The 22405-nt window shown below is 44.4% G+C and overlaps 1 protein-coding gene across 27 annotated transcripts in view; it reads right to left on the bottom strand.

Moving 5' to 3' along the window:
- Positions 1–20591, bottom strand: part of kif1aa (kinesin family member 1Aa) — a 399876-nt gene extending 379285 nt beyond the window's left edge. For 25 of the 27 annotated variants that reach the window (XM_073040705.1, XM_073040709.1, XM_073040710.1 and 22 more), the window contains exons 1-2: positions 20437–20591; positions 4227–4400 (exon numbers count right to left, since the gene is read on the bottom strand). In XM_073040705.1, the coding sequence (XP_072896806.1) occupies positions 4227–4332 (106 nt within the window). In that variant the 5' untranslated portion in view covers positions 4333–4400; positions 20437–20591. Of the gene's footprint in view, positions 1–4226; positions 4401–17916; positions 17983–20124; positions 20142–20436 lie in introns of those variants that run through there. The other 2 variants (XM_073040706.1, XM_073040707.1) reach the window with 2 other exon arrangements.
- Between the last annotated feature and the right edge of the window lie 1814 nt (positions 20592–22405).

The raw sequence follows: 22405 nt of genomic DNA, 5'->3' as shown, positions 1-22405 counted from the left end.
TAGAAACAGCCAATGAAGCACCATTCACAATTGCAACCTCCGATATAATTGAGACCAATACCCTGATAAATGCATCAGCAGCTGCAGTCCTAGAAATGCTGGGCTACAAAATGAACTACAATGGAGAGTACTGTTATAAACCTCCACCACCCTCCCCACCCCCCCCACCGGCCTGGAAATGACGACTGGAAGCCAAGTTGAAAACCACAAGGGTGGAGGTCACCAGACTAAGTGAGCTGCAGAAGGGTGGGGAGACCAAAGAGTTGTCTCGGCTACTAACGAAGTACCAAGGTATGTCCATAACCGAAGCCCTGGAAACTGCCCAGCGATGGTCAACAGCTCCGGCTACCAGACTACAGAGGCCAAGCAGATAAATGCACTCTTCTCTAAAGAACCAGGAAAAGTGTTTGCACAACAACATGCCAGTGCCTGAACCAACCAAAACAGCAACTGAGGAGTAGTGGAAGAGTATATGGGAAAAAGGAGCATCACACAACAGCAGTGCCCAATGGCTGAAAGACCAACAAGCAAGCCTCTGCAATCTTCCAGAGGAAGAACCAGTCACCATCGCAGTGGGAGATGTCCAGCAACGGGTAGCAAATATGAAGAGCTGCACATCACCAGGGCCTGACAGGATCCACGATAATTGGCTTAGGAAACTAACAGCTTTACGTACACAGCTGGCAGCACAAATAAGCCAGCTGCCTGAAGCAGGCTCCCACGCTGACAAGCTAACTCAAGGAAGGACAGTACTCATAACGAAGAATCCTCAAAAAGGAGAAACACCATCAAACTACCAGCCTATAATAATAATAATAATAATACTTCCGTTACAGCATCAACATTTAAAAACACACATAGCAGAGTGCAGACTTAACTAAAGTACAGAATAATAATATACACTGTAAGTTACCAATGTGAAATAATTTGCAAAAATGTGCAATAATAATGTACAAAATAATAAAGCAGAGACTATTGTACTATGATGTGTGTTCTCCAGTCGCACAGAAATGAACTGTTGTCTATGCTTATTATATTTAGTATGAAAGATTTTCTGTGACGATCCTTGTGACAGTGGAGCTGAATGAGTCTGTTTGAAAGGGTGGTCAGCTGCTTATTCAGTAGGTCATGGAGAGGATGACCTATTTTTTAACCTAATCAACACGTACAAGCAAGCTGGAGGAACTCAGCAGGTCGGGCAGCATCCGTACTTTTTAACCTGCCTGTTAACAACATGGAAGCTCTTATCAGGCATCAGAGCCACCAAGCTGAAGGAGCATGTGTGTTAATTCCTGAGTCCTGCTCAGAGGAGGATTGGTAATGGAACCAGTGGCTCCAAGCACCAACCACTGGTAGACAAAGCAGTCATTCAAGACTCCAAGACCAGGCAGCCCAACCTAAGCATAGCTTGGACTGACTGCTAGAAAGCATACTAGAATGCCCCACACATGGATCCTGGATTGTGTGTCTCTGTACAAGGTCAACAAGACACTAATGACCTTCATTAAGAACTCAGTGGGCCGTTGAAGGACAATGCTAGAAGTTAATTCAAAGTCAACAGCACACGTGATCATCAGATGTGGAATATACCAGGGTGACACCTTATCCCCACTGCTGTTCTGAATAGGCATGAACCCCCTCAAAGAGTGGATGTGGGCACAGGTTCAAGAGTGGAGTGACCATCAGCCACCTCCTGTACATGGATGACAATAAGCTGTATGAGACATTGACTCACGAACCCACCTGACACGGGTGTACAGCAGAGACATTGGGATGTCATTTGGACTGGAAAAGTGCTGCTGGATGGTAGTGAAAAGGGGCAAACTTGTCAAGACTTAAGGAGTCCAGTTACCTGAAGGCCACATACCAGATGTACAGGACAGCTACAAATACCTGGGGATCCTGCAGGTGCGTGGAAGCCATGATGCAACATCCAAGTACCTCTGAAGAGTGAGACAGGTCCTAAAAAGCCAGCTGAATGGGTGGGAAGAACAAGATCAGAACCGTCAACACATTCACCCTCACGGTCATCAGATACCCAGCTGCAATAGTGTGCTGGCCAAGGAAAGAACTGGAAACCGCTGACATTGAGACCTGAAAACCACTAAGTTTTGTATTCCATCCAAAGTTGAGTGACTGTACACCCACTGGAATAAAAGAGGACGGGGATTTGGAAGTGTCTAGGCCACGGTCCTGGAGGAAATGTGAAACATCCATGAGCATGTCAGGAAGATGGTCCCTAAAGACGAACTGCTAGGAAAATATCTCAGACAGCAGGCAGGGGACATGGAAATGGAAGTGGATGCCACCACACGGGATGTACCATCACCAGATATCAGAGGTGGCTGACATAAGAAAGTCCTTCTAATGGCTGGGTGGTAGGGCTGAGGGACAGCACAGAGGTGCTGCTCATGGCTGCCCAAGAACAGGCGCTGAGCACAAGAGCAACAGAAGCAGGGGTCAATCACACCAGACAAGATCCAAAATACAGGCTGTGCAAGGAATCCACTGAAACCATCCAGCACATAGAGGCAGGGTGCCAGATGTAGGCAGGGACAGCATACACTGAATAGCACATCCGAGTTGCAGGGATTGTGTACAGGAACATCTGCGCTGAGCATGCATTGGAGACTCCCAAGTCCAAATGGGAAACACCCACGAAGGTAGTGGAGAATGACGGAGCGAAGATCCTGTGGGACTTCCAAATACAGACAGATAAGCAGGTGCTGACCAACCAACCACACAGAGTAACACTGGACAAGGAACAAAAGAAAGCAATAGTAACAGATGTGGCAATCCCGAATGACAGTAACATCAGGAAGAAAGAACATGAGAAGCTGGGGAAATACCAGGGCTTGAAAGAGCAGAGGGAAAGGCTAAAGCCAGAGTAATCCCAGTGGTAATAGGAACACTTGGAGCTGTGACACCTGGCTCCAACAAATCCCAGGAACAACATCTGAGATCTCGGTCCAGAAGAGCACACTACTAGGAACAGTAAGGACAGTGCGCCAAACCCTCAAACTCCCAGGCCTCTGGCAGAGCACCCAAGATTGAGGGAAATGCACATACACATTACCCATAATGGATGAGAAAAAATGTTTATGGTTACTGTTATTCAGGTTTTTTTTAAATGTATTACAATGTACCGTTGCCGCAAAGACAACAACTTTCACAACATATGCCAGTGATATTAAAGCGGACTCTGATTCTAATTCCTCCCAATAAGATTAATTCCCTACTCAATGAAGAGGGCCATTCATTCACAGTATCAGCTTGCTTCCTAAACTCAAAGCATGTGTAGTGTTAGGTGAGCTTTTTTGTTGCTGTCCCACAGTATGATCAATCCATCCCTCAGTATGCCCTGCTCTTGGCCCAACAACAAGGAACCACTTTTTCTATCCTTTATGATTTCTTTCCCCATCCAACTTTTTTTGAATGTTTGCCCTTCCCTCTTCTGCTACTGACACGGTGATACAGTATCATAAACACAGGCCCATTATAATTGGTCCTTCTGCAGACTACTCAGCATTGGAGGAATCACAATCAAGCCCAATGTGAACTTGTGAGCAATGATGAGTGGCCAGTGGTCAGTAGCTGATGCTTTCAGCATCCTCCTTCCCGAAGCTGCAGTGATTACCGCCTAATCGCATTAGCTCTGGGTCAGAAATAATCAGGAATCCTGGTATTTGGACAACTTACACACTGCAGCGAAAGAACATGAAATTTAATTTCTGGGCAATGGAGCAGAAGTAGTGACTTTTCAGTTGAGACAGCAAGTTCTCATTAATTTACCTGCTTTACTGTATTCTTTTTTCAACATAACATATTGACATTTCCATTAAGTAACATGTTTCCAAAGCTGTTCATAAAGCTGAGAAGTGCAGAAGAATAATAAATCATAAAAATACCAGTAAAGACTACGCTTCTCCCATCAAACCACCAGGACCTGTCAGAACTACATTCAGTAAAACAAAACTGGAATTCCTAGTAGCTGCTCTGAATGAATTACCCATTTCACGCTTTCAACGAAACATTATTGCACAAAAGCTCAGCGTCTGCAAAAACCCAGATGACTCCAGATAACATCACAGCAAAATGGCGCTGTGTGCTCAAGCCTGCTAGGGTTGAATCTGCTAGCTTTAGGATCATACAATCTCATTGTCTTTCTGTTTCCTATAAGAGGACGGATAAAGCAGAATAGATGCAGTGTGAAAGCAGATACTCACTCGTTGTGTTTCCTGACATCTGAATAATACATTTGCTTTCTCGGCCGATCTCTCTGGAGTTGAAAGGCCGCACTCTCACCGCTACCTTCACGGAGGAACCAGCCATCTTGTTTTTGTGGAACTGTCAACAGAGAGGCTGGATTTATCTTGTGCTGTCTTGGTCAGAATATTGCCCTTGAGAGAGGAAGGGAAAGAATATGTTAAGCTTTTTAATTCCCACTGTATGTCTACATATTATCTGTCTGTCTTACAGATAAACCTGGCAGAATCCTGACATAAACATGAGAAAGTCTGCAGATGCTTGAAATCCAAAGCAACACACACAAAATGCTGGAGAAACTCAGCAGTCAGGCAGCATCTATGGAAATGAGTAAACAGTCGACATTTCAGGCCAAAACCGTACTTCAAGGCTGAGAAAGAAGGGGGAAGATGCCAGAATAAAACAGTGGGGTGGGGTGGGAAAGAGGACAGCTGGATTGTGATAGGTGATGCCAGGTGGGTGGGGAAGGTCAAGGGCTAGAGAAGGAAGAATTTGATAGGAGAGGAGAGTGGACCATAGGAGAACGGGAAGGAGAAGGTGACCCTCGGAGAAGTAATAAGCTGTTGAGAAGAAGTAAAATGTCAGAGTGCAGAATGGGGGGGGGGGAGGGGTGGAAACCGTGATATAATCTTCTTCAACTGACCCAATGTAGTTCCCTCTATTACTGCCTGGTACACAGGCCCTTGCTCAGGTTATTATTCTTCCTGAATGAGGAAGCAGTGATTGACATCAAGGTAATCCACCAGTGGGTGGGAGGCTTAGGGACAATCACCCGAGTTCATACATATTGGCTGGTCAGTTAAACTGTCCACTCCACTGGCAGAGGGACCACAGTGTGGACTGTCCACTCCATTGACAGAGTGTCAGCAATGCAAACTGACCACTCCACTGACAGAGGGACCACAGTGTGGAATGACCACTCCACTGGCAGAGGGACCGCAGTGTGGAATGACCACTCCACTGGCAGAGGGACCGCAGTGTGGAATAACCACTCCACTGGCAGAGGGACTGCAGTGTGGAATGACCACTCCACTGACAGAGGGACCGCAGTGTGGAATGACCACTCCACTGGCAGAGGGACCGCAGTGTGGAATGACCACTCCACTGACAGAGGGACCGCAGTGTGGAATGACCACTCCACTGGCAGAGGGACCGCAGTGTGGAATGACCACTCCACTGGCAGAGGGGCTGCAGTGTGGAATGACCACTCCACTGACAGAGGGACCGCAGTGTGGAATGACCACTCCAGTGGCAGAGGGACCGCAGTGTGGAATAACCACTCCACTGGCAGAGGGACCACAGTGTGGACTGTCCACTCCACTGACAGAGTGTCAGCAATGCAAACTGACCACTCCACTGGCAGAGGGACCACAGTGTGGACTGTCCACTCCACTGACAGAGGGACCGCAGTGTGGAATAACCACTCCAGAGGCAGAGGGACCACAGTGTGGAATGACCACTCCACTGGCAGAGGGACTGCAGTGTGGAATGACCACTCCAGTGGCAGAGGGACCGCAGTCTGGAATAACCACTCCACTGGCAGAGGGACCGCAGTGTGGAATAACCACTCCACTGGCAGAGGGACCGCAGTGTGGAATAACCACTCCACTGGCAGAGGGACCGCAGCGTGGAATGACCACTCCACTGGCAGAGGGACCGCAGTGTGGACTGTCCACTCCACTGGCAGAGGGACCGCAGTGTGGACTGTCCACTCCACTGACAGAGGGACTGCAGTGTGGAATGACCACTCCACTGGCAGAGGGACTGCAGTGTGGAATGACCACTCCAGTGGCAGAGGGACTGCAGTGTGGAATGACCACTCCAGTGGCAGAGGGACTGCAGTGTGGAATGACCACTCCACTGGCAGAGGGACTGCAGTGTGGAATGACCACTCCACTGGCAGAGGGACTGCAGTGTGGAATGACCACTCCACTGGCAGAGGGACTGCAGTGTGGAATGACCACTCCACTGGCAGAGGGACTGCAGTGTGGAATGACCACTCCAGTGGCAGAGGGACTGCAGTGTGGAATGACCACTCCACTGGCAGAGGGACTGCAGTGTGGAATGACCACTCCACTGACAGAGGGACCGCAGTGTGGACTGTCCACTCCACTGACAGAGGGACCGCAGTGTGGAATAACCACTCCACTGGCAGAGGGACTGCAGTGTGGAATAACCACTCCACTGGCAGAGGGACTGCAGTGTGGAATAACCACTCCACTGACAGAGGGACCGCAGTGTGGAATAACAATTCCACTGGCAGAGGGACCGCAGTGTGGAATGACCACTCCACTGGCAGAGGGACTGCAGTGTGGAATAACCACTCCACTGGCAGAGGGACCGCAGTGTGGAATGACCACTCCAGTGGCAGAGGGACCGCAGTGTGGAATAACAATTCCACTGGCAGAGGGACCGCAGTGTGGAATGACCACTCCACTGGCAGAGGGACTGCAGTGTGGAATAACCACTCCACTGACACAGGGACTGCACTGTGGGCTGAAGACCACACAGGCTGGAAGTAGCAGTGCTAACACAACATAACACAAAGCTGGAGAAGTTCATCAGTGTGCAGTAGGAGACGGTCAAAGGATTACAGAGAGCCTAAAATTGTGTATGCACATCAGCAAACAAACACCTTTACTGTGCAATTGAAAAAGTGAATTGTTTCATAGCAGTCTCCACATTTTGGAGCCTCTCAGGAATACTGCCTGTGAGATTCCTTTGCTGTTCCATTTACCTGGAGCTCTTTATCAGAGAGAGAACACATCCAATGACAAAGAAAAAGCAGCTTGTACGGTCAGCCTTGATGATATTTTCAATATCACCGGTTTGAAAAATGGTAGTTCTTATTACCACAGAACAATCATGCTTTACTAAAGTCTTTTTCTCTAATCTTGTACCATTTGAAGGGATAACCATGAAAATAAATTATTTGTCCTCACTAGGATCTCTACATTTTGTAGCATCAAATGTGGTATCAACGATATACAGTAGGTAGGTAAAGGAAAGAGGTCCTGAAGAGCGAATAGGGAGGTAGGTGTAGGGTCCTCCAGGGTAGTAATGTTTGGATTGCTGCATGTGCCACGTAAGAACAGGAACATTTTGGCAGTTGAATCAGTTGAAGTGGTTGTAGAATTGAGGAGGGGGCAGTGTTTCAGGTTTGTGGATCATTGGGATCTCTTTGGGGAAAGGTGTGACCCATACAAAAAGGACAGGTTAAACCTCAACCTGAGGGAGGCCAATATCCTCACACGCAAGTTTGTTAGAGCTGCTGGGGAGAGTTTATACTAATCTGACAGGGGGATGGGGACCAGAGTGATAGGACTGAGGATGGAGCAATTGGTATACAAGTAGATGCAATGTGTAGTGACACTGTGAGGAGTAACATAATGCCAAAATCACAAAATACAGAACAAAGCAAATGGTGGAAGTTAGATGTTTTTGTAGAGCAGTTAGATATTGGCAGGTATGATGATCTGGGCATCGCTGAGTTATGGCTGAAAGTAGATCATAGTTGGGAGTTTAACATCTAACGATGCATCTTGTATTGAAAGGTTAGGCATGTAGGCAGAAGGAGTGGTGTGGCTCTGTTGGTAAGAAATGAAATCAAATCCTTAGAAATTTGTGACATAGGATGGGAGGATGTAGAATTCTTTTGCATAGAGATAACAAACTGCAAACCTAACATTGTGACAGTCATGGGGAATTTCAAAATGCAGGCAGATTGGGAAAATCAGGCTGGAACTAGAGCCCAACTGAGGGAACTTGTAGAATACCTATAAGATGGCATTTTAGAGCAACTTGTTGAGCCCACTAGGGGAACAACAATCTGGACTGGGTGTTGTGAAATGACCAAGATTTGATTTGGTGATTTAGGAGGGAGGCAGTGATCATAATATGATAGAATTCACCCTGCAGTTAGAGAAGGAGAATCTAAAATCGGATGTATCAATATTAATGTGGAGCAAAGAGAATTACAGAGGCATGAGAGAGGAGCTGGCCAAAGTTGATTGGAAGGGGACTCCATCAGGGATGACAGCAAAAAATTTAGAGGGTGCAGTAAAGATACACCCCAAAGATAAAGAGGTATTCTCAGTGGAGGATGTGCAGCCATGGCTGATGAGGCAAGTCAAGGACAGCATAGGAGCAAGAGAGAGAATATAATTTATTAATTTAGAGATACAATGTGGAACAGGCCCTTCTGGTCCTCCCAGCCACACCAGCCAGCAACCCTCGATAACCCCTGATTTACCCCTAACCTAATCACGGGACAGTTTACAATGAACAGTTAACCTACTAACCAATACACCTTTAAACTGCGGTGGAAACTGGAGCACTGCAGAAAACCCATTCATTCTGCGGGATGACATATAGACTCAGGAAGGTAGAGGCTTTTAAAAACCAACAGAAGGCAATTAAAAAAGCCATAAAGAAATTATGAAATATTAAGGGAGGCTAGCTAATAATATAAAAGACATCACAAAAAGGTTTTCTCGGATATTTAAAGAGCAAAAGAAAGACGAGAGTAGATATCAGACCGCTGAAAAATGATGTTGGAGAAGTAGTAATGGGGGATCAAAGAAATGTAGGAAAAATTAAAAAGTATGGATACAGGTATCAATTATAGCCAACGACTAAATGACAAACTCAGCTATCTTCATCACGGATGATGACTGGTCATGTCTAGTCCAGTGGTATTTATAGCCCCATCATCCATTCCTTCCGATTGGTTCGTCCTCATCCAATCGGGTTTTTGATACCGCCTGGTAAAGAAAGCCATTGAAATAAAACTTGAGGAAAATAATTTTAACAAAGATAAAGATCTCACTCCAAGTAAGAACTGGAATTCGATTGTAATCAAAGCAGGACAGCAGAAACCTGGTTGGATAAGGGCTAACTAATCAGGAAGGCCAGAAGCCAGGGGTATAAATACCACTGGACAAGACATGCCCAGGCATTATTGCTGATGAGGATGACAGAATTTGTCATCCAAACGTCAGTTAAAATTGATACCTGTACCCAGCTAGAAGGCCGGGAAGAGTTTATTCCTCATATGCACTCGGAAAGCACTAGATCCTTTTTCAAAAGGAATAAGTATTTTACATTGGTCTTCCCAATGGAAGATGCTAGCAGTTACTATTACTAAGGAGAAGATGCTTGGGAAGATGAAAAGTATGAAGGTAGATAAGTCACCTGGACCAGATGGATGACACAATCTGAAAGAGGTAGTTGAAGAGATTGTGGAGGCATTAGTAATGATCTTCCAAGAATCACTAAATTGGTACCAGAGGACTGGACAATTGCAAATGTCACTCCACTCGTTAAGAATGGAGGGAGGCAGAAGAAAGGAAATTATAGACCAGTTAGCCTGACTTCAGTGGTTGGAAAGATGTTGGAGTCTATTATTAAGGATGAGGTTTCAGTGTACTTGGAAGCATATAACAAAATAGGCCAAAGTCAGCATAGTTTCCTAAAGGTGAAATATTGCCAGACAAATACTGTATGTTGGAATTCTTTGAGGAAATAATAGGCAGGATACACAAAGGAGAGTCAGTGGATGTTGCATATTTGGATTTTCAGAAGGCCTTTGACAAGGTGTTGCACATGAGACTACTTAACAAAATAAGAACCCATTATATTACAGGAAATGTACGAGCATGGATAGAAGATTGGCAAACTGGCAGGAGGCAAAGAATGGGAATGAATAGGCCCTTTTATGGTTGGCTGCCTGTGAGTAGAGGTGTTCATGTTGGGACCACTTCTTTTCATGTCATATCTCAATGATATTTGCAGAATGATATGAAGATAGATGAAGTGGCATGTAATTTTCAAGAAGCAGGACGTTTGCAGGACTTAGATTGGGGGAATGGGCAAGGAACTGGCAGATGGAATATGGTGTAGCGTAGTGCATGGTCAAGCACTTTTGCAGATGGAATAAAGGGGTGGACTATTTTCTAAATGGTGAGGAAATTCAAAAATTAGAGGTGTAAGGGGACTTGGAAGTCTTCGTGTGGGATTCCCTGAAGATTAACTTCCAGGTTGAGTCGGAGATAAGGAAGGTGAATGCAATGTTCACATTCATTTTGAGAGGACTAGAATATAAAAGCAAGTAAGTAATGCTGAGACATTGGTCAGACTGCACTCGGAGGATAGTGAGCAGTTTTAGGCTCCTTATCTAAGAAAAGATGTTGGAGGGGCATTGGAGAGGGTTGGCTGGCTGGTAGCGTAGTGGCATCAGTGCCGGACTTCGGAGCGAAGGCTCCCGAGTTCAAATCCAGCCGGCTCCCTTGCACGCTTTCCATCCGTGCTGGGTTGAGCATCGAGCTAGCAACTCGGCCTCGTAACAACAAGAAAACCTGCTAAAAAAAATGTCGTCATAACGGCGTCCCGATGACTCCACTCAGAGTTAAGGGCTTTCTTCTTCTTCTTCATTGGAGAGGGTTCCCAGAAGAGAATGATCCCAGAAATGAAAAGGTTAACATATGAGGAGCATTTGATGGTTCTGGGCCTATACTCTGAAGAACGAGGGAGGATCTGATTGAAACCTTTCCAATATTGAAAGGCCCAGATAGAGTGGATGTGGAGAGGATGTTTTCTATACTGGGGAAGTCTAGGGCCAGAAGGCACAGCCTCAGAATAGAGGTACATCCATTTAGAATAGAGATGAGGAAATTTTTCTTCAGCCAGAGGGTGGTGAATCTGTAGAATTCATTGCCATAGACAGCTATGCAAGCCAGATCATTGGGTATATTTAAGGCACAGGCTGATAGGTTCTTGATTAATCGAGGCATCAAAGGTTACAGGGAGAAGTCAGGAGAATGGGAATAATGGAATGACACAGCAGACTTGATGAGCTAAATATCCTAATTGTGTTCCTATATTTCATAGTCTTAAACACAATCTCAGGAGTAATGATACTACTTTACTCTGAACTGAAGGTCAGTCATTCCCCAACCAAGCCTTACGATCACTTCAGAGTGCCAGGGCTGAGCTCTGTCACATCTCCAACTGTGCTGCTCTCTACTCCATTAGAAACATCACCCAAATACAAAAAGAACAGGAGACTTTGTTTATTTTTCCTTCCACCCACTGGAGCAGGTACATGAACTTGATTGCACTGTGGCTTCCTTAAAGCACAAGCATTGATAAATTGCACGCACATCCATGGGGGACCTCCCTGGCAAGTACCTGTCATAGAAGCCTCTATTGGGCACAATTATTCATCACATTTTCGCTGAACTCCAGCAGTTAATCTCCCAACTCCTCTCCTCTCGTTTGTCCAGTAGCAATTATTTCCCTAAAGCTGGAAGGGTGTTGCTGGTATTGCATTCTCTTTTGGAACTGACAACAGAGATCACATGTGGCCTGTGATTTTAACTTTGATGCAGCTCTAAATGGGAAAGTTGGGACATCATCCTAAATTTTCATAAACAGTGTTAAATTGACCCTCATTCCCACTTCAACACTTTTGAATCACCTTCAGCACAGAGTGAGAGAATAAGAGAAACAAAGAGATTACAGTCAGAAATGATAATTGATGATGAGAGAGAATTCATAATTACACCTGGTGAAATAGAGAGGTATAGTAGAGATAAAAATAATACCGACAGTGAGTGAAGTATAACTCACGGATACGGAGAATGAGAGGAGGCATTAAGGATTAATTATTACACAGAAGGAAAGACAAACAGCAGGACACTTATCGGCAGACACTTGGCTGTGAGGACTGACCATTATTTATAGAGGGAGGGATGGAAGGACAGATGTGAGAGTATGTCAGCATTTGCCACTGGAAAGTGAGTAGGTGGCTGTGAAGAGTCAAACTGTGAGAGAAAAGCAAAATTTCCAAGTGGATGATTCCTCAAAGCCAATATATCGTTGATATCCATCACAGGATTTAACTTCTGCTCCAAATCCTTCTACTGGATTGTATAAAATTGCATGCTGCTTGCAGCATAGATTTGGACCATTCAGTCTGACCATAAATGGCAGAATCTTTGTTCATTCAGTCATACAGCATGAAAGCACGCCCTCCAGCTTAAGTCACCTATACCAATAGCTTTACCCAGAAAGCCAGTCCCAGCTGCCCGCATTTGGCCTGTAGAATTCTAAGCCTTTCCTATCCATGTACATATCTAGATGGATTTTAAATTTTACTAATGTGGCCAACTCAAACTCCATTCTAAATATGCACTATTCATAGCATAAACACAATGACTTGCAGTAGGAGCTTCCCCTAAATAGGTGTTCCTATTAAAACTTACCCCTCTGATTTTAAACCTATATTGTCTTATTTACAGCACCTCCTCCACAGGAAAAAAAACTGTTTATACTTCTATCAGGAACTCCTCCCCCACCAAATCTCCAATATTCTAGTGAACAAAGACCTAATCTACGCAAGTTTTCCTTGCAACATCCTGGTCTGTCTTTTCTGCACTCTTTCTAGTTCAATAACATCTTTCCTATTAACAAGGTCAGCAGAACTGTACGCAATACTCCAAGTCCAGCCTCACCAACATCTTATATAACTGCAACCTAACTTTGCACCTCCTAAACTCAATGCTCGGACTGATGAAGGCCAGTGTGCCAAACACCTTAACAAGACTGCAGTATGTTGTGCGCAGAAGGTCTTGGGAGTGCTTTGCATGAATCGCAAAAGGTTTTCAGGTGTGAATAGGTTAGCAAGAAGGCAAATGCAATCTTAGCCTTCAATCCTAAAGGGTTTGAATTTAGAGAGGATGTGTTGCAACTGTACAGGGTACTGCTGAGGCTGCACCTGAGGTACTGTGTGCAGTTCTGTTTTTGATACTTGAGGGAAGTTATACCAGCTTTGGAGGCATAACTAGTTTTGCCAGGCTGTTAATAGCTTCTTCTCTCAGGCTGTGAAACTAATGAATACCCTGCCTCCACCAAGGTTGTGTCACTAGGACAGCGAGCTGTTTACTGTACTGTTTACCTGTGCTGTGCTTTACCATATGCTTTTTGAATTATATTTTGTTAACTTACTTATAGAATAATATTTTGGTTTATGTGCTGGTGTAGTATAGGTCGGGTAGGTGAACCATGGTCTGGAGGAACATGGTTTCATTCGGCTGGTAGTACTGGATGTACAGTCAGTTGACAATAAACTTGAACTGGTACAGAGGAGGCTCGTGGGGTTGATTCCAGAGACGAGGGGGTTAGTTTATGGGGAGAGATTGAGTCATCTGAGACAAATCTTATAGAAACATAAAATTAAGAAAGGGATAGATATGGTCGAGGCAGGAAAGTTGTTTCCACTGAGACTAGAACCTATGAAACATGACCTCAAGATTTGAGGGAATAGATTTAGATGAATACAAGGAGAAACTGGTTGTCCCACAGAGAAGTAAATCTGTAGAATTCTCTGTCCGGAGCTGATTAAGGGTTATGGGGAAAAGGCAGGTAGGTGAAACTGAGTCCATGGCCAGATCAGCCATGATCTTATTAAATGGCGGAGCAGGCTCAACAGTTTAGATGGCTTCCTGTACTTAATTCCTATATTCTTACATTCTTATCTATCTATGATGCTGCTTTCAGTGAACTATGCACTTGCATTCCTAAGACTCTCTGTTCAGTAACAATCCCAAGGACCATACTATTCATTATATAATTCCCACCCTAATTTGATCTCCCAAAATGCAATACCTCACACTTGATGTTCCACAGAAATAACTTCCCACCTTTCATGTAATTCCATTAATATATCCTATTTCTTTCCCCACCATATGTTCAACACCTTCAGGTGCAACCATATGGTTTGTCCAATTCTCCTGTGTCCATTCATCTCACTCCGGATATCTCCAAATTTCTAAATGGAGGCATCTTCTCGACATTTACCAAACAAATCTTTCCTAACATTCATTATGTCGTCCCTCTGCCTTCCCTAAAGGAATCACAGTAAGCTCTCAAACTTCTTACTTTTGGTGGTGATTGTAACTTATCTATTGATGTCCAGGTTGTGACACTTGATCTGGGTGTGTCCTGGAAAAGACCAGAAAGCACAGTCTTTGTTTATGTGTTCCACTGACCACCTTCTGCTTCTGTAGTCATAATTCAAGTTCCCATCAGTAAGACCTGATGAAAGGGCTCGACCCGAAATGTCAACTGTCCATTTCCCTCCACAGATGTTACTTGTTACGGCTGTGTTCATCCAGAATTTTGTGTGTTGCTCCAGATTTCCAACATCTGCATTCCTTGTGTCCAACAGCATACGTTCCTTATCCAGTTTGTATCCAGGCTACTCCCTATACTGGTTCTGTAGGGTTAGGGATGTGTTCTTTGTTCACAATGTTGTTATTGTTCCCTCTAGAGTTCTTTATGTCTCCTAAACATTTTTGGAGTCTGACTTAGTGATTCATCTCAGATATTGGAATCCTGCAGTGGGTGAAGTGTGATATGGACAGAAGAACAAGCGACAGGGCCTTCCTATCCACTACCGGGGAATGCAGGGTCCAGCAGTTTTGGGAGTCAATTGCCAGGTGTTAAATTCAGTGTTCATATGCATGGTCAGGTCTTCTGTGCATTTGACATTGTAATGTTGCACTGTCTATTCACAGGGGAGAAAACATATTCCAGTTGTTCTTCCACTGGGCAAGGCATTTGAGGCTTATCAGGCGATTCTTGCAGGATTCACAGCTGTGGAGGAGACTTGGGATTATCAAGGAACGTTGCTTGAGTCCTTTTGCCATGGGTGTTCAGCCCTCCTAAGACAAATCTGGCACATCTGAAGTTATAATGGATCTCCATATTAACATTACCCTTCTGTGTGAGATGATTGTCAAGGTATGCAAAGTGTTCAATCTTCTCCATTTTCTCCTCATCAATAACCATCTATTTCCAGGAGTTGGTCGGCTAGAAGCTGGCAGTTAGAACCCTACAGTTTCTTGGAAGTTGAGAGTAAATCCACACTTGAGAAAAGCAATTTAGGGACAACTGTAGTCCTCCTATAAAGATCCTCAAAATAAAGTGGAATTATTTCCAGTTAATAAAAATAAATGTTGCACAAATGTGAGTGTCCTTTCTACTGTCCACACAATTAGCATCATCAAACATCAACTGCATGCCCAATACTGCTGTCTTCACAATCTAATCAAAGAGGAAATACTCAAAGGGGTCAGAGAAAACATTGTCAGAACACCTCAGAGGGAACCTTAAGAAATCTGACATCAGAATCTGGGAGATAGATCAAAGAGCAGAGTAGCATAACAGCACTTCCTGACTGATGGCACATGCTATTTTAAAGACAACCATTCTTGCCTTAAGGCACAAAGTACAGAAAGAACATAAACCGAGTTCTGTTCCTTCAGTTGACCATCACCTCTACAATGTATGTATCAGGTTTTTCAACAACCAACACACTCACCTATAACATTCTATCTATAGGTACTATTCAGTCACTACTCAGCTGTTTCTGTGAACCAAAGTGGTCACACAGTTACACTTTGCAGGTTCCATGAGTTTTGCTGAAGGCTTGTTTGTCTCTGATCTTCAACCAATGGGCCTGAAAGTTCTATTGTTTAAAATGTACTTCAACCACAAAGATGTATTTGGACATCATTTCTAGTATCATTTTTCAAGCTTATCTGTCAGTGAAACACTGGCTAACAATGGGTAGTATCTATACAAATGTCATCAGACCAGATGAGTTCAGCTGATGCTGAAATCTGAGCAAGTCATTCACACAAATGTTGAAGGATAATGGGGTCAGGCCTAATCTCTGAGAGAATTTACTGTTAACCATATAAACCTGACTTACCTGTTCTCTTAAAGTCAACATAGGCCTGGCAATCAGATTGCTTCCCTTCTCTACTTAGTATCAAAGGGGGCAGAAAATACAAATGGAGGTTGTCAGAGAATATTGCTGCAACCTGCAAAGTTGTTTCCAATCATTAGGCTAGTGCAGGAAACACCTATCACATTTGCTGCTATGAAGAACCAAGGACATCCCCACTCCCAACAAAGGCATAGCTTATGAATACAAAATATAAGATGAAAGTATCACATCTTTGTTCAGCCAAGCAGGGCAGATGATCTAACTCAGCTTGCTCCTGATGTCCTCACCATCATCCAAGCCAATCTCCAGACAACTTGATTTGGTGCATGTTGAGAAATGTTTAAGAACGCTGGACAAAATCTATGCTATTAGGCAACATCCCACTTGTGACACTGAAGACTCAGACTTCAGCATTAACCGTATGTCTGGCTATGAGATTCTAGTTACGTTTTGTTTTCCCATCAATGTGAAAAACTTCCCAAGGATATTCTATTCACAAAAAGCAGAAGAAATTTACTCTGGCTAATTACCAGTCTACTCCCAAACATCAGCACAATGATGAAATCTACTTTTGACAGTGCAATCAAGCAGCACTCACTCACCAATTATCTTCTCTCCAATTTCCAGTTTGAGTTTTCCAGAACCTTTCAGATCCAGATCTCATTGCAAGCTTGCCCCAATCAACAAGACCACACTCCAAAGATAGTACAGTGAATCAGACTTCCAACACAGGAAGGTAGTCATAGCTTTTGATGGTCAATCATCCCATTTCCAGGACATTATTCAAAGAGTTCGTCAAGACAAGACCTAGACCCAACCATCTTTAGCTGCTTCATCAGTTATTCCTTCCTATTAAAGCACCTGTTTGAATGACACCCCATCCACTACCCTACACATCCATTAATTAAAGCACCTGTTTGAATGACACCCCATCCACTACCCTACACATTCATTCATTAAACCACCTGTGTGAATGACACCCCATCCACTACCCTACACATTCATTAAAGCACCTGTTTGAATGACACCCCATCCACTACCCTACACATTCATTAAAGCACCTGTTTGAATGACACCCCATCCACTACCCTACACATTCATTCATTAAAGCACCTGTTTGAATGACATCCCATCCACTACCCTATACATTCATTCATTAAAACACCTGTTTGAATGACACCCCATCCACTACCCTACACATTCATTCATTAAAGCACCTGTTTGAATGACAACCCATCCACTACCCTATACATTCATTAAAGCACCTGTTTGAATGACACCCCATCCACTACCCTATACATTCATTCATTAAAACACCTGTTTGAATGACAACCCATCCACTACCCTATACATTCATTAAAGCACCTGTTTGAATGACACCCCATCCACTACCCTATACATTCATTCATTAAACCACCTGTGTGAATGACACCCCATCCACTACCCTATACATTCATTCATTAAAACACCTGTTTGAATGACAACCCATCCACTACCCTATACATTCATTAAAGCACCTGTTTGAATGACACCCCATCCACTACCCTATACATTCATTCATTAAACCACCTGCTTGAATGACACCCCATCCACTACCCTACACATTCATTACACCAGTACGACAGACTAGACCACTCTATCAGCACGTTCCAAGCCCTATAATCCCTACCACTAAGAATGACAAGGGCAACAGATGCATGGGAACACCACTACTTGCATGTTACACTCCAAATAACACACCAGACTGACTTGGAAATATATCACAGATATCCTTTAGTCATTGGATTTAAATGCTGCATCTCCCTCCCCAACAGTACTATAAGAAGGTCCTTCATCAAGTCAAAAAGACGACTCACCACCACCTTCTCAACAGCAACAGGGGATGGGCAATAAATTGTGGTCTTGCCAGCAAGGCCCAAATCCTGAAAAAAAAATCTATTTCAGTGGGATTTCCAGAGTTTTGTAGGATTTCGGAGAAAGAGGGCCCAGCTGAGTAGCACAGCTAATTGTCAGTGGTGATAAAAGTTATCTCAGCATCTCCATCAACAGCAATCTTTGTATTATGCAAATAATTACCAAAATTAAAGATTTATGGCATTCATCCAAGTAGGAAAATGTCAGGTGGGTACAGTGACTACGTAAAATTTCCCATTCCTTTATTGTCCATGAGCAATTACTACACAGAATGATAAACAAGAGAGATGAGTTAAAATCTAAGGGTATGATTAGATATAATGCTTATGATTCATCATCCTGCTACATACTATTATAGAATAAATATTATGTCCCAATAACCAAATGGAAAATACCCAAAAAATCAGCTGCGGAATATTATTTTCTTACAAAGCTGCATTAGTGATGTCAGAATTACGTACAAATTACAATGGTGACAGACATCTAGCACAACAACCCCCATTTGGAATGAAAAAGCAAATATCATTCACACAGACACATACACGCAGATACAAACACAAAGCTGAGAGTTCATCTCCAAAATGAGGATATTTATACACCAAAAAAAAACACAAAATGCTGGCAGAACTCAGCAGGCCAGACAGCGTCTATGGGAGGAGTCCCATAGATGCTGTCTGGCCTGCTGAGTTCTGCCAGCATTTTGTGTTTTTATTTATTTCCAGCATCTGCAGATTCACTCGTGTGCATATTTATACACCATTCAGGTTGGGCTTCCTCAGCTGCTGATGCAAGTCCAGGCTCTCTTCTGGGTTACTGCCTTGCAAATCTAACTTCCCAGAGTACAATGCAATGTAAAAATGGTGGGATTATTCTTCTGCGCAAAAAAAACAGAAAAGACTATTTCAGAAGAGAAAATGCAGGCACTTTAGGATCAATTCAATATATTTTATGAAACTAACTCGTTCCTGAACAGTGGGTTTTGATACGAGCAACAAAGACATGGATGCATGAGCTTTATGTCCATTCCTGGATCCACGTACGTGCTCTCACTGATCTATCAACTTTTCCTGTTATAGCTGTTTTGATAAACTAATCAGGTTGAGGACGGTCACACTGATGTGCAATAAGCTCTCTATTAGCGACAGTTATGGTAATTGTTTCAGTTACACCCTAAAGCAGAGAGACCGCTTGATGATAAGCCTACCTGCCTCTGCCAACGTAAATACGCAGGTTTCAAAATGCTGAGGCAGAGGGAGGCATCCTGCATTACACAGGCAATTAGTTTTAGCAAAAACAATGCGTAGAGGGAGAGGAGAGAGCTAAGAAGAAAGATGTCCCTTGGTGATATCCCATTAATAACAAACCTCCTTAATAACAAAAATGGATCTGCATGATCTCCTAACCCTGGGAATAAAGGCAGAGCCCCATGGCTCAGGTTAGATGGAAATATGATAACTGGCTCTGGCGGCCATTTTAGATACTTGTTTTCCTTTTTTTTAAAGTCACTGTTCAATGTAAAACACCACCAAGTAGAATACCTATAGACAGATAACCTTCCAAATAGCCATCTTTAATAAAAGCTCAACAAGATGTTAGGGGCAGTCTACTCAGTGTGATCTGATTCTCTGCAAGGTGAATAAACAGGGCATTAATCATGGATTTATCAATGATGGAACAGGAATGACTGATCTGATGGAAAATGCCATTACATCACTGTAATTCATGCCCATCACAATGCAACTTTAAATACCAGCCATCTATAATATGGCTCACCATCCTTTTGGCGTGAGCATGCATCCCAGTGTAACCCTGGCTTGAGATCTGTACAGAGCCTCAAGCTGTCCGTGCCGACGGGCTCTCGCCCTTTCTCCCTCCCCGGCTGTGGGGTGGAGACGCTGAAGGAGGCGAGTAGAAGCACAATGCACCTGTTCTGGGATCAAATCAATGACAGGACAAATGCAGCCACAAGCAGACACCCATCCTTCCACATGAAGCCACGGCGCATAAACACCGGGCAACCCGATGCATCAAATGAAGATTCAAACAGGCGCCGCACACATACAGGAGACACCCAAACACATAAGCAGAAAAGATGGTCGCGATGAAAGAGAAAGCAAACATTTCGGTAAGGAAGATGAGATATCACTCACTTCTCTGCGACTCGCCCCCACCCTACTCCCTCTCTCACTGATATGGGTGGAGACCTTGCGGGAAAATTCTCGCCGCAACAAAGAGCAAGGAATCAGAAAACAGCCCGCTTGCCTCGATTGAAATAAACAACTTGCTCCTCTCCCGTTCCCCTTCCCTTTCCCTTTCGCCGTAGAACCTGGGGATGTTCCCTGGTCCCCAGTCAGGGAGCGGGGCTGGCAGCGACAGAATGGGAAATCGGGCAGATTTAACACAAGACTGCAATGCGTCTGCCGCAGAAGGGCACCGGGACCGGGGTCTGGCGCGGCTCCTACCTGCAGTCTGGCTGGGAAGCAGCCTCACTCCATGGCTGGCTTCCCTGATGCTGATGCTGCTGCCGCCGCCGCTCGCTGCCGACTGTTCCTGAAGCGGCAGCGGGCACCAACCGATGCCTCCGACCTCACAGCTCCCTCCCCCTCCGTCCGCACTCACGTGGCTGGTTCACTGCGGCACCGGCCCCCTCCCCCGCTCTTAATTACACCCCGGATCACCCAAGCCACTTTACTCACAGGGTCCGGGACTGGAAGAGCCGGGAGAGCTGGAGGTTTGCCGGGGTTGGGATGGGTGGAGGATAAGCAAGACAAGAGCGGATGTGAGATGGACACTGGCTCTCCAGAAGGTGATCCGAAGTGACCAGGAATTTGCCAGGATAATCAGGGATGCAGAACAATATGAGAAACAGGCAAACAGACAGGAATCAGACACAAACAAGGAACGAAATCAGAAATATATAAATATTTAAAAGGCAAGCCCATGATAACACCAGAATAGGCCATTTGGCCCATCAAGTCTGCTCCACCATTTCATCATGGCTGATCCATTTCCCGATCTCCCACCTTCTCCCCGGGAGAAGGACTAGAGATAATCAGAAAGAGATGCAGAAAGTGAGAAGTAACACTGGAGAAAGATGAAGATCTCAGTAGATCACGCAGTATCCATGGAGTGTTTCTGGAGCAACACTCAACCAGGCAAAAACAAACTTAACTGGTACAGAGGGCTGGAACTTGAGAGCAAAGTCAGTAAGAATACAGGGGTACTTGCAGCAGCGGAGGCAATGAAGCTTAGTCGTCAGGATAATCATGTAGGATAGAATAGGATAAGCAGATAGGAACACTGCTTTAAACTGCATCTATGTCCATGCCTGTAACTTAACAGGTAAGGCACATAAACTGAGGCTGTAGATTTCTTCTCGTGATTGGGATATTAAGGCCATAATAGAAACGTGGCTGAGAGAAGGGCAGGACTAGCAGTTTAAAGTTCCAGGATACCGATGGTTTGGGTGTGACAGAGAAGCAGGTAAGAGTGGAGGGGGTTCTGCCTTCCTGATATGGGAGGGCGTAACAGCAGTGCTTAGAGAGGTTATTCTCCTGACATCAGCTAACGAGGCCAGTTGGGTGGAAGAAGTAAGATGAGAATAGTCCCCTTACGACTGTATTATAGACCTTCATCCCACTCCTCTCCCCACTAACAGTCATGGGGAACTTGGAGAGGAGATGTGACAAGAAATTGCAAGTAGTGTGAGAATACTGGGATGCTGCTAGTGGGAGATTTAAATTTTCCCAGTGTCGACTGGACCACCCAGAGTACAAAGGGCCTGCATAGCATGGAATTTGTGCAATGCGTTCAAGATGGCTTCCTCACAAAGTATATAGAGGAACCTACTCTATAGGGTTCAAGTGGCCAAGTGGTTAAGGCATTGGTCTAGTGATCTGAAAGTTGCTAGTTCGAGCCTCAGCTAAGGCAGTATGTTGTGTCCTTGAGCAAGGCTCTGCGACGACATTGTATCGGCCCATTGCCCTTTGACAACATTGGTGGCGTGGAGAGGTCATGGTCTCATACAGCCCTGCCCAGGCCTGTGCCCTGGAAACTTTCCAAGGTGTAAATCCATGGTCTCATTGAGACTAATGGATGCCTATCCTCTATAAAGACCCCTGGGTTAAGTAACTGAATAGGCAGTTGGCAAGCACATGGTTCAGTGACCACAATTAGTTTTAAATAGTATGGAATAATATAGAACAAGTTAAAGTCCTGAACTAGCATTTAGCTGGGGTAATTGAGTAACTATTTAAGGATTAGTTAAAGGAAATAGTTAGCAAGGGAGAAAAGTTAGCAAAGGAATAGTTAGCAAGGGGAGGCTTTCAAAAGGTCCATATCAAGAGTCCTGGGGCAGTGTGTTTCTGTTAGTGTGAACTAAGTTCAAGAAACCCTGGCTCACAAGAAACATCAAGGCTTTGGTAAGGGAAA

The sequence above is a fragment of the Hemitrygon akajei genome, chromosome 3 (assembly GCF_048418815.1).
Source record: "Hemitrygon akajei chromosome 3, sHemAka1.3, whole genome shotgun sequence".
NCBI classification, from domain to species: Eukaryota; Metazoa; Chordata; class Chondrichthyes; order Myliobatiformes; family Dasyatidae; genus Hemitrygon; species Hemitrygon akajei.
The sequence above is the reverse complement of the archived record's forward strand: the minus strand, read 5'-3'. Positions and strand labels throughout refer to the sequence as shown.